General features: G+C 30.5%; 1 protein-coding gene across 1 annotated transcript in view; it reads right to left on the bottom strand.

Moving 5' to 3' along the window:
• The window catches only part of LOC108760590 (ceramide kinase), a 28,109-nt gene extending 15,551 nt beyond the window's left edge, over positions 1 to 12,558 (bottom strand). The window contains exon 1 of the mRNA XM_018506633.1: positions 12,178 to 12,558. Coding sequence (XP_018362135.1) covers positions 12,178 to 12,328 — 151 coding nt within the window. The 5' untranslated portion in view covers positions 12,329 to 12,558. The remainder of the gene's footprint in view (positions 1 to 12,177) is intronic.
• Between the last annotated feature and the right edge of the window lie 681 nt (positions 12,559 to 13,239).

Genomic DNA, 13,239 nt, shown 5'->3' with positions numbered 1-13,239 from the left:
GAACGTGTGTATTGAAATTAATGAACACATTATTATAGAAATTAATTTACGCGTTAATGAAAAGTACGAGATCTGTAACTGAAAAGTAATTTATTTTAATGACATGTAAGAAACGTAAACGTATTAAACGTTAAGCGTTAATAATATTAGGCTTAATTAAAATATTATTAATATTCGTAAATGTAAAAGTACATTAAATTTCATTAATATGTAGTACATTAATAGTTATTTCAATTACGATTAATTAAATGTCATTTATATCCGTAAATGAAAAGTATATTAAATTTCATTACACTTAATTTTTCAGTTACTGTAAACTTAAATCTCATTAACATGTATTTTAATAGTCCTTTCAGTTACAGAGAAATTAAACTTCACCAATGTATATTAAAAGTTAATGAAATTTAAGAACATTTCTAACAGTATATGTACGTACAGTGTTAGAAATGTAACCACGAGCTTCCTTTACATGTAAATGAAGCTCGTGGTTATGAACGAAATTAAAAGTAATGAATGATTTAACTGAAAATTAAATTACAGTGTAGTTACTTAAATGTAATGAACGTGTACATCAAATTTATGAAATTTAATGTACTTTCAATAAAATTTTATGAAAAGTACATTAAATTTCATAAATTTTCATGAAAAATAAATTAAATTTTATGTACATGTACATAAATATACTTTTTAGTTACAAATACATTAAATTTAATGTAATTTCATGAAATTAAATTCAATTATGTAACTTAAAAGTTAATGAAATTTAGAAACATTTCTAACAGTGTACATACAATAGCGATTCATTCGAATCTCAAACGTAATTGTCATTCCGACGATCGCGCCATAACGAACGGTTGTTATTGAGAACCGATTCATCGGCGATGTATCGCGCGTCGTGATCGACCTTAATAAAACGACAGTTATTGTCCCGCGTTTACGACTTCCTCGTACGTCGCGGAAGATGCCGATCAATTCTTCTTCAAAGCCACGTCGGACGATTTATAACTCACCTCAGATTTCAATCCAGAATTTTTGTTTACAATTTTATATGGGTATATTTTATACGTTTATAATTTTTTATATGTTTTTACTTTGATTTTAATATATCCAGATGGCCCTTCTTGGCCAAAAATATAAAGTATTCCCACAAATTGATATAAACGTTCTATAGTTAACAAAAAATAAATTAAAAATGGTTGTATTAAAAAATAATATTTATTTTTATAACAATTTTAATATTTTGTTAGTTTTATTTTAGATTTTATTACCACCTTTTCCAAGAAAATACAATAAAACTTGAGGGTTTTATATTTATAATTAAGGTTGTATACGTAGATATAATTCCAATTTTTTTAAAAATTGACAAATGTATTTTTTGTATTTTACAAAATCAGTGCAGTTACTGTTTTACATTCTGACATGTATTATAAATAGTTACTCGGGAGGCAGCCTCCAGTTGGGGCCCACCAACGACACGCAGACGAGGTCCATTGTGTCTTCCCAGCCATACTAACTCCAGGTCAACTCAGAAACGAAGGAGGACCTGGAGTTGACATACCTGCTCGGGCTCGAGAAATACCGAGTCCAATAGAAGCCGCCTGTGTCCAGCGTCCTCTGGACAATGACGTTTATTATAAATATTATGAAATATTTATTGTAAATCTTGTAGTAAATGCTATGGAAATACTTATACTAAGACATTATAATTTAAATAAAAAATACTTAACAGAAATATTTATTTTATCATAAATATTATTACATTAAACATTTAGTCTATAATTTAATAATATTTCGAATAAAGCTTTATACCTATAAAATATGTATAAAATATTTATATAATGTTTCAAAAAATAAATAACAATAAATATTTATCATAAATATTCTGTGCTATCTGGAAAGTGGATATAACACAAAAGAAGTACGCCTTCGCGACAGCCAGTTGTTTCGGCAATGAATTTATAACAACCATTCAATCAATTTTCACGATTAATTCTGGATTTATAACAGCTGGTTCTGCAACTTTGACGTTTACGGATAATAATTTCGACAATAATAATTGTTGTAAGTTCCAATTGACATTATTCTTCAGAAACTTAGCATTCTAAAGCTAATTAACCAATTTGCATTCGGTTCCCGTAAATTTACTTCATTAACAGGCTGACAAAACAGGCTAACTAGAGAGAGAGAGAGAGAGAGAGAGAGAGAGAGAGAGAGAGAGGTCAAATCAAGGAATCTTTATGCTGTTTGCGCTGGAAATATACACAAAATTTACATAATTATGCATTTTACATTTCAATCGGGTCGTTCCGATATTTGCGTGTACGTTTAATAACCTGTTTCACCTCCTCGCATGTTACATAGGACGTATGTGAACATAAGCTCCTCAACAATAATGCTAAAAAATACATGAAAATGAATATGCGAATATTTCACGACAGCAGTCTCAAATTAGTTACGTCACTGTCTGAATCATTTGTCTTTGCATAATTACAACGAGCGACGTACTTTCGACGTTGGTCGTAAGTAAAAAGATATTTTACTCTAATATAGGTATATTCTTTTCTGGAGCGCATTTGTTAATTAATAATAAAATAAACAAAAATGTAAAATCATAATAAATACACGGAAAGAACGAGTTTGCTAAAGTATCTACATTGAGAAAAAAATATCCTAAATTTCAATAAATATTTATTTAAACAGTACCAACTAAATATTTACTAAATATAAAAATATATTTATTTACAAAAAATATTGATTTGATTTAACAATCACTTCTTTTTATTAAGTAAATATTTATTTATTGTAAGTAAATGTTTAGCTGGCAGTATTCAAATAAATATTCATTTAAATTTAGACTATTTTTTTCTCTATGTAAAATTTTAGGTAGATGCACGCACAGGTCTAAAATAATAATTTTGTTGGATTATCGAAATAATCACATAGGAAACTCAAGCATGATGACAGCAATGCTGCAAAAAATTTTTTTAGTCTAACAAAATTATTTTTATATCTGTTACTAGCTAAATTTTTAGACACTTTAACAAACTGTGTAATAATGAATTTCCGGCTATTTTCGTAGAATTGTCATTTAGCGGTTTAGAGAAATCTAGGATTTTTCAAAGATAGTTATTAAAAAAGGTAGATCATGCATGTCATAGGCCGTGGGTCATTGACATGCCGGTTTCTCGCTCACAGACAGGTTTCTCCTGTCTGACCGGGATAACGTGCCACTGCAAGAAATGTACTAGCTATAGGTTGAACGATGGAAAGTGAAAGATTGCAAGTATTGCACTTGCCTCACTGCAACGTGCCGAAACAGGCGCTATTAAGTCGACGAGTCGCATCGCCGGCGCGAAATTAGCGATGCTATTTTCGATCGGCGTTATTCTCTAGCTGAGTATTTCCGGCACGAGTGACGTAGACGTAATAAAAAGACTGCCCTACAAGGCTTTACCAGGCTTTACGATCGAAACGATGACGGAAGTATTAATATAATAGACTATAGAGATAGCCAGCTGGAGAACGTTCAATAAAGTATACTCAAGAAGAAACAAATAAGAAATTATGTAGTGTAAAATATTAATTGTTATTATTAAGACATGTTAGGTATTAATTAGAGAGCTACGAAATTAATCAAAAATATCTTATATCTTTTATTCAATTATTTTTAAAGTTATAAAAGTTTGATTTTTTTTTCTTTATTAATTCAATTTATTCCTATAAACGGTCTAAATTTATTTTATTACTAAAAAAGATGTTACATGGTGAAAACAATTTTGTATCCAAAAATTTAACTAGATACAAATCTGAAAATAATTTTGTTTGATCCTAAAATAATTATATAGCTTTAAGCATGAAAATCAATATTGCAACATTTGTGAAATTTTGTAATCATTTTGAGCGTCTTACATTTTAATGGTCTATTATTTTCAGCTCTTAATAAAATTTTAGATACTTCAACAAAACTTTGTGCATATTTTTATTTATTTTAGCACAAATGTTTCTATAAGCTGAAAAATTGTTAAATTTTCTACTCCATTACTTAATTCAATTAGTATTGTTTTTTTTTTCAAAAATTGGAAACAAATATTTTATTTAATTGTTTTAAAATTTAATTAACATCGTTTTTCCAAAAAAATTGTTATAGTCTTTTTTAAACAAAATTTCAATTTTTGTCGCTTTCTCCACAAGTTGAAAGATCAATCATCACGTAGAACCGAACGGAACGCGCAACACTACGCGAACACAAGGATTTCATTGTTGAACGCAGGTCAGTCATGGGACTGGAGAATGGTTATAAAGATACGCGCGTTGCCACCCGCGGTGTGATTATCGCTATTTTATTTAATATTCATGATGCGAACGTGTACGGGCACGGTCGTATGAGGAAATAGAACGATATGCAAATCGCGTTCAAGGACGAGGCGAGTATCGACATGTGTTTATATCTACGTGAGCGGATCGCCGAAAACTTATTGGTATTCTTTATGATATCCTTGCCTCTCGAAGTTATAAAGTAAATTTACAAGCGAAAATCGTCCAGGCCAAACGAGGAAGTTTCGTTTGATTGTTCCTTCTTTCTCTTTGTGTGCAACTGTTGGAATTATGTACAACAACGTATAAACAACTAGTTATTTACCCAGACTTACACACAATATTCACAAAGTATAAAAAAAATATTTGTAATAAGTATTTATAAGATTTATTTGAAATATTTTATAAATATTTTTATATAATATATTAAATTGCTCAGATTAGAAATATTTATTATAAATATTATTTAGTATTTATTATAAATACTGTAAATGCTATAAAAATACTTAATAAGATATTATAATCCAAGTAAAAAATACTTACAAGAAATATTTATTTATATTTGTCATAAATATAAATAAATATTCTATGCTGTCTGGGTAGTCAATATTATAGTGATTACACAACTTTTTATTTAAAATCCTGATAAAATATTATCGCTTTTATTTTTTGAAGCGATTAAGTGCAAGTAATATTCACATTAATTAGATAAAAATTTTAATGAACGATTTGAAGAACAATTAAACCTATAACAAAGTTTTGTTTATTTATTAGTTATTTAGATATCTTTGTTTAAGAACCATTCCTTAATCATTGGATCAATTATTATTAGTCATTTTTTTAAATTATTTTTAGTCCTCTTTCTTTGTCTTTAGGTATTTTTTTTTCTTTTTTCATGCATATTCTAATAATTACAACAGATAATACTTATCTATGCTTAGTTATGTATGTTTGGCGCCGTGAATCTAAATGTTCCTTCGCTTGAAGAGATTGTATTATATATGTAGGGGAGACTGGGGACAGTTGTAACGGAGGTTAGTTGTAACAATGCGTATATTTTTTAAATGATAAGAGATAAGATAATCATATGAAGAACAAAAATAGTCGGTATCAAGATCTGCGTTTGCCTCATGACATCAATCGCGTGTGCATGTAAAAGAAGTTATATATAGGGTGCTCAGATAAGCCATGTAAGTGTAACTTTACGATGTTATACTTTATCTTGCTTTAAATTTTCAAATAAAATGCTTTTTATCATGTTTTCATTTTATTAATTCTAAAATACGTTTTCTCAAGTTATGTGCATGTCTTTTTTTTTTATATTTTTAAGTGGTTTCAAATATATTTATATAAATTTTTACAACATCATTAAAAGTACATCGGTCAGGATACATTGTAACACCATTACAATTAAATGTTAAGAAGAGTCCCCCCCCCCCCGCTCATCTCAAATTTTGATGAAAATAATCGATGCGTTTTCGCGTAAAAATAAAGATTTGACAAGAAAAAAGTGTCGTTCTGCTTCGTGAACCGAAATATTTTAACTTTACTAGAGTGGTTTTAATTACGTTTATAATCCGGAAAAACATTCGACGCGCGGAAAAGACTACAATATGGTATATATGCAAGTACATATATAGTGTATATTATAATAGTAATTCAAGATTGGAAAGCAATGAAGATCCAACTTAGACCGTAATAGGTATTTTTAATTTCTAGTATTGAAATATTTTGACGACTATTCGGATCAGGAAATCTGTCACAGTCACAAAATACTGCGATGCGAACACGCGCTGAGTCACATTTTCATGCCCTATGGCCGCGAATGCGTTGTAAGTATTTCTTATTGTAATAGATATTATTCACTGTTTTACAAACACAAATTCACTGCTTTAAAAACAAATTATCTATTCTGAAAGACAAATTCACTACTTTTTAATAAATTTACTGATTTAAAAACAAAAATCATATAAGAAGATAATTTCTGTTTTAGAACAGATAATTTATTTTTAAAGCACTGAATTTGTGTTCTTAGAGCAGTGAATTTCTGTTTTAGAACAGATAATTTGTTTTTTGAACATGTTACAACTTTCCCTAACTCTGTTTCATTTTGCCCCAAATCGGAGCAAGATGTACTAATTCGAATTTTGATATTTTCATAAACAGCCTAAAATTATACCTTTTTGCAAATAGTACCATAAAGCTAAATAGTTGTTGCATCATGTGCATTAAAAGAAATAAACATATATGTCATAAATAAAGAAATACATGTATATTTCTAAAAATTGTTACAACTTTCCCCAGTTTCCCTTATATATCGCCTAATAAATAACGATTCATTCATTCATTTCTCCCATTTTCTCTCATTTTATTCAACATTTAAAGGAACTGAAACTTTCGAACTTTATCAAACATTTGCTTTATTTTTATAAATTGTGTTTTATTCACATAAATTTTGTCACATAAATTTCGGTTGTTTGCGAGGTGCTTGATTTCGTGAGGTGAGTTAATAATTTTTGTTGTTTCTTTCTTTTTAATTCTTTTCACGGATTAAATTCATGGATTAAATTTTAGCTGAGTTTTATTGCGACTCAACCAAGTAACTGTGCTGGATAACTAGCTTATGGCCTCACGAATATTCTGGCAATCGCTCACTTTTGATAATGAGAATACCAAGATATTGTTTGATTGATTGCGATTTTTATTCTATATTTATTAATTTTGATTTGCTAAAGATGACGCAAATAGGAGTCGAAACGTACAATGTTATACGAAGTTATATGATAATTTTGATGTAATAAATTCTCAAAGTTTTAACAACTAAAAAGTTGACTCTTATGGCCTTATTTACGAATTCTGTCTTATCACATAAATTGTGTTTGTTTACAAGCGTTTAATACGGGTTATCGTAGAGGATTAGACTTCAAATTACAAGTTAGTGCACAAGAAACGTCCAATAAAAACTCTGCTTTGCCTAGTAAATTTTTTTTTTTTTTTTAACATAGTAAATCACAATCCTGTCTCCTTATTCTTGCGATTTCTGCTTTCAAGCGAAAGGTCAACATATTCAAATTATCTGTAACCTATTGATTTTTTTTAAATAGTTGTTGAGTCTACCATCGCAAAATATGCTGTACCAATGGAAGATCAAAGCCAGTCTCTTCAACGTGTATCACAAACTTAACTCGAGACACACCGACCGATCTACCTTGTAGGACTAAATCGCTTGAGTTGTATTAATAAGCGCTTGTTGGCCTTAAGAGCAATCAACTAAAGAGAGAAAAAGAGAGAAGAACAAGAGAGAGAAAGAATTATATAGACTAATTATTACGTAACATTGCAAGAACGAAAAATACGCGCGAGGTATCCGCATTGAAAGAACGATTTTGCTGAAACGTCTAAATACTCAGCTACATTGAGAAAAATATTCAGTTGGATTAATTAGAATTCTGATGAAAAATGGACAAATCTGAATTTTCTAATTAAATTTACTACAATATTCTAGTTGAGATAATCGAAATTTATTTATTCAGAAATATAATTAGATATCTTTTTCAAGATTGGCTCAATTTTCATTTAGAGTGCAGAGATTCCATACTAAATAATTTAAAGAGTATAAACAATAATAAGATTAAAAACAAGATTATTTATGTAAGAGCATCATCTAAATACGAGAAGCGCCACTTTCGGTCAAAGTTAGATGTTAAACTGATACAAATATATTTTTTAAACAAATTTATCTCATAAATATAACTACGCGCCACTTACTTTTGGATTTCCAACACAGCCAATCTGAAATTTCAGCAAAAAAACTGTTTTTTCCGTGTTCAACGAGGAGCGATCTTGAAGGGAGATTCTTATTACGTAATAATAGTATTTTGATTTTTTTATCATCCGCTGAAACACTAATCTAGTGTAATATGATTCGCGCTGATAGATAAATTTTAATGAAGAATTATATAGACTAATTATTACGTAACACTGTAAGAACGGAAAATACGCGCGAGGTATCCGCATGGAAAAAACGATTTTGCTGAAACGTCTAAATACTCAGCCACATTGAGAAAAGTATCCAATTGGATTAATTAGAATTCTAATGAAAAATGGACAAGTCTGAATTTTCTAATTAAATCTACTACAATATTCTAGTTGAGATAATCGAAAGTCACTGATTCAGAAATATAATTAGATATCTTTTTCAAAATTGGCTCGATTTTCATTCATTTAGAGTGCAGAGATTCCATACTAAATAATTTAAAAAGTATAGACAATAATAAGATTATATAAAAACAAGATTATTTATGTAAGAACATCATCTAAATACGAAAAGCACCACTTTCGGTCAAAGTTAGATGTTAAACTGATACAAATATATGTATTTTTTAAACGAATTTAGCTCATAAATATGACTACGCGCTGCTTACTTTTGGATTTCCAACACAGTCAATCTGAAATTTCAGCAAAAAAGTATTTTTTCCGTGTTCAACGAGGAGCGATCTTGAAAGGAGATCCTTATTACGTAATAATAGTATTTTGATTTTTATCGGCCGCTGAAACATCAATCTAGCAAAATAAGATTCGCACTGATAAATAAATTTTAAAAAAGAACGCACGTGTTTTTTCGTTTCTCAGCCTTGGGATTAGCTGAGCGCGACGTTAAACAACTCATGAAAGAACAGAACTGGTCGTTCGCTCTGTGATTACAGCTTTTTTTTATTCGAAAAACACGCCAAGCCAAGGAATAAGTGGCGAGGCAGCGAGTCAAGAGATCATTAAGAAATAAGGTAAAAGTGAACGGGCAAGAAATGAGAATAAACAACAAGCAAGACGATGCACTGTGCACGAGCCAATTGATTCGAAAAATTTTCAAGCGGAATAATAAGTCACCATACGGATTTACTAAAAAAGATGAATTTACTGAAGTAATCCAAAAATTTAGATAATTTTTTATTAAAATGTACCGAACCAAATGTAACTTTATGCGAACTAAATTATTTAGTTAGTATAAATAAATATTTTTATTATTTACAAAGCAGAGAAATTATTTTGTAAAACCAATTAAATTTTTTTTATATAAACAAAATATTTAAATATTTACTGTTAAAAATGCCTCAACTAAATAGTTTCGCTAAAGGTACTAAATTTTTTTGTTTAATGTAAATACAGATCTGATAATTTTGTTGGAATATCAAAATAATTATGCAGGACTCAAACTGGTTGTTAGAATGTCAAAACAAAATTAGATCTATAACTAATTTTTTTCTACTTTTCAAAATCGTCCTTTCCATGTATAATATCAAAATGACGTTAAAATGAATCGTGACTGATCGAAAAGTGACTTTTAGTAATCATTTCTAAACCATTTTGGCGTCATTTTGATATTGTGATAATGTGTACTCTGCTTGGATTGTGAATTCGTGTTGAATCTAATTGATTTTATACGAGAACAATTTACATCCCATTCAAGACTTACATTCTGTATTATTCAGATCCGGTTTGAATAATCTTGGGTTTTATTTTGCAAGCGAAACGATGCACGCAACTGTCCGCAAATTGTGCGTGTCTGATCTGATAAAATCTATTTTCTCATATTACTCATTTGATATAACAACGATATAACTAAAAAAATTATTATTTTGCAGTTGCTAACAGAAAAAAAACGAAAACATAAAAAATGTATTTTCAAAAACATACTTTTATTTCTACGATTAATTATTTCATCAAAATTGCATTTTAAAATTAATACTTTAGAAAAAATTTTAGAATTTTAATTATTCAAAATATTCAAACTCATTTTCTGGAAAATTGTTTTTTTAGTTGCGTCATTGTTATAGTAAATAGTAAGCAATATCATAGAAAAATGGATTTTATCAGATTCATGAATATACCTATATTTGATAATTCGTAATAAATCGATTTTTAACTCTACATATGAGTAGCAATAGTTCAAAAACGAGGATCAATTAAGTACAAGGTGAAATATTTGGCGTTTTTGCCAAAAGAAGGGACACGTCGACGAGACCATGATCCAATTAGCGTCGATTATTATTCGTCTATGTTCGTCTTTGAAGGAACGCGTTTCAAAGAGGAATCAAACAGGGAAAAACGCAACAAATTATTACAAGCCATCTCATCGTTTGTTCATCCATGTTTGCCAAGAACGGATTTGGTTGAATTGACAAGCGTCTGTCGGGAACGAATAATTTACTTCATTAGTTCCACAACTCTCCAAGGGTAAACTGAATAGCTCGTAAATTAAATATTCAATATACTTGTTAAGAGAAAACATATATATACACGTCGTTAACGCAATGATTCAATCGGTGTTAATTCTCAATGTTCATTAATACGGTTAACTAGCTTCGAAAGGTATTCGGTATTTCGAAGAAGACCTAGGAAAAACATTGCTTCATCAATGGAATAGTAATCCTTCTAATATGACAGTAATTTAACCTTGTTAACCAGTAATTGTACATTGCAGTAATATACACCGAAAAAAAGTTTGGAAATATCTGCAAAATATTGAATAAAACAATTCCAATTAAATGTTCGGTTAATAAATAATAATTTTACTTTTCTAAATATTTAAGAATAAGTATCACTAAATATAATAATATAACCTATATATATATTATAACCTAAAATTTAACTGCAATTATTTCACTCGACATTTAATAGCTGTTACCAGGATCTTTTCTCAGAGTAGAAGCTCTCCAAGAAGACATTATCAAAGATCGAAGTCGAACCTGAGCATGCGTCTTAAAATGCAATCTTGACCTTTCGGCGTACAATGTTTTTGTTAAAAACGAAACACACGTCATATATATAATCGCATATATAATCGCTCTCTAAAAAAAATTTATTCCGAGAGAATTTCATTGTCGATGTTTAAAACTATCTCTACATTAATCAAAGTGCAATTGTGATTGTTTGATACTATTTGATGTAATTACGAGGGACGTGTCGCTCTTAATTAATAACTTCTCGCATGATTAATGAGATAATAATACAGGCCGATAAAAAAATTTGTGTTGAATAATTCATCTAAGAATAGATATTTCTTACAGATTTTTGATTACAAAAAAACAATGCTGCTAACCAAGTTGCTTCATCACGTTCGGTTTTAAAGTAATTTTGAATTTTAAGACGAGAAATCAGCGATTCATTTACTGTATTTTTACAAAATGTGGGTCAGCCCATTATTGTCATTCAATTACAAAATCCAATAAAACAAAGTAGAAATTGTCAAGTAACTCTAATCACAGGGTAGGTATTTCTTATAGATTTTTGTTAAAAAATAATATCGCTGTCCAAATTGCTCGGTTATATCAGGTTTTAAAGTTATTTTGAATTTTAAGATAAGAAATCAGTAATTCATTTACTCCATTTCTACAAAATGTGGATTATCTCACAGTTGCAGCAAGCCAAAAACTCTAATTAAAGTAGTTTCGAAACTACTCTGATTAGAGTAAATTGTTTTTAAATTGTTTTTAAATTGTTTTTGATCAAAAATCTAAGAATTTTTTAATTTTCGGTGAAAAACAATTTCGCTGGTCAAATTGCCCCGTCACGTCAGGTTTTAAAGTTACTTTGAATTTTAAGATGAGAAATCAGTAATTCATTTACTCCGTTTACACAAAATGTGGATTAGCCCACTGTTACAGCAAGCAGTTAAATTCATCCAACGTCCACCTGTACCCGAAGAAAATTCACTCGGAACAGGTTTCGTCCGATGATTAGAATCGTTTTCACGTTAATCAAGGTCGTGAGCACCAAGTATTCAACATTCGTGGAATGATCCGTGAGATGTGTGGCTCTTAAGTGAAAATTCCACGGTGAAGGAAATTCGCGATCGACGCTTACTGTAAGGCGGTCGCTCGGTCTCCCAGATGAGCGTGCCACGATGAAAGTACACGCGGCAGCGTTTCTTCTTCACGACGAAGGTGTTGAGCAGTACCGACTTGGACGAGGCACGTTGGTCGTCGGTGGGGCCGCCAGGGATGTCCTGCATCATCCTGAGGCCGCTTCATCGACGGAGGCAGGAGGGAGGCTTCAACGGGGTTGACGCAGCCACGATGTCATCTCGGGGACAATCGCTGATCGATGACACCACAACGACGACGACGAACACGCTCGTCGATTCCCCACGATCGATCATATACTAACGCCGCACACCACACCCAGGTCCTGCCCGGTCGGGCGCGCGAGCGAGACTGGTGATCGCGAGCTCCGCGACTCGACGCGAAACCGAACGGGAGAGACGTCAAGACGTGGGTGAGGACGAAAGTGCGGCGACGCGCTGCACTTCGGTACGCGTGTACTTGCAACCCAGATAACGTACATTATATTCTGAGAATATACTAAAAAGGTCACGTCTGATATTCGTACGATATTCCTATGTTCGCAGCAACATTGTTCGCAGTATATCCTAAGAATATCGGGATGAATTTCGAAAATTTTCCTTAAGAGTGTTTAAGAAATATCTATTAAAAATAATATTCTGTCAGCGAAGAATATTATTTTTAATATAGATATTTCTTACACACTCTTAAGGAAAATTTTCGAAATTCATCTCGATATTCTGAGGATATACTGCTAACAATGTTGCTACGGACATAGGAATATCATACGAATATCAGACGTGATCTTTTTAGTATATTCTCAGAATATTCTCAGAATATAATGTGCTATCTGGGAATAACTTCTACGTAGACTCTCCTGTTTATTACTATGGAGAATTGACTTGAACCATTATATGAGCCCCTTAGTTGACAAGTGGTATAAGTCCAAAATTAGAAAAAATGCGTTTATCGTAGAAGTAGAAAGTATTAAGAATGTTTGTTTTATTTATCAATTTAATTTACTTTTATTTTATTTTTATATCCATAAAATATAAAAATTAATTTTACATCATAAATAAAGTGA

This window comes from Trachymyrmex cornetzi, unplaced genomic scaffold (assembly GCF_001594075.2).
Source record: "Trachymyrmex cornetzi isolate Tcor2-1 unplaced genomic scaffold, Tcor1.1 scaffold229, whole genome shotgun sequence".
In the NCBI taxonomy this organism is placed as follows: Eukaryota; Metazoa; Arthropoda; class Insecta; order Hymenoptera; family Formicidae; genus Trachymyrmex; species Trachymyrmex cornetzi.
The sequence above is the reverse complement of the archived record's forward strand: the minus strand, read 5'-3'. Positions and strand labels throughout refer to the sequence as shown.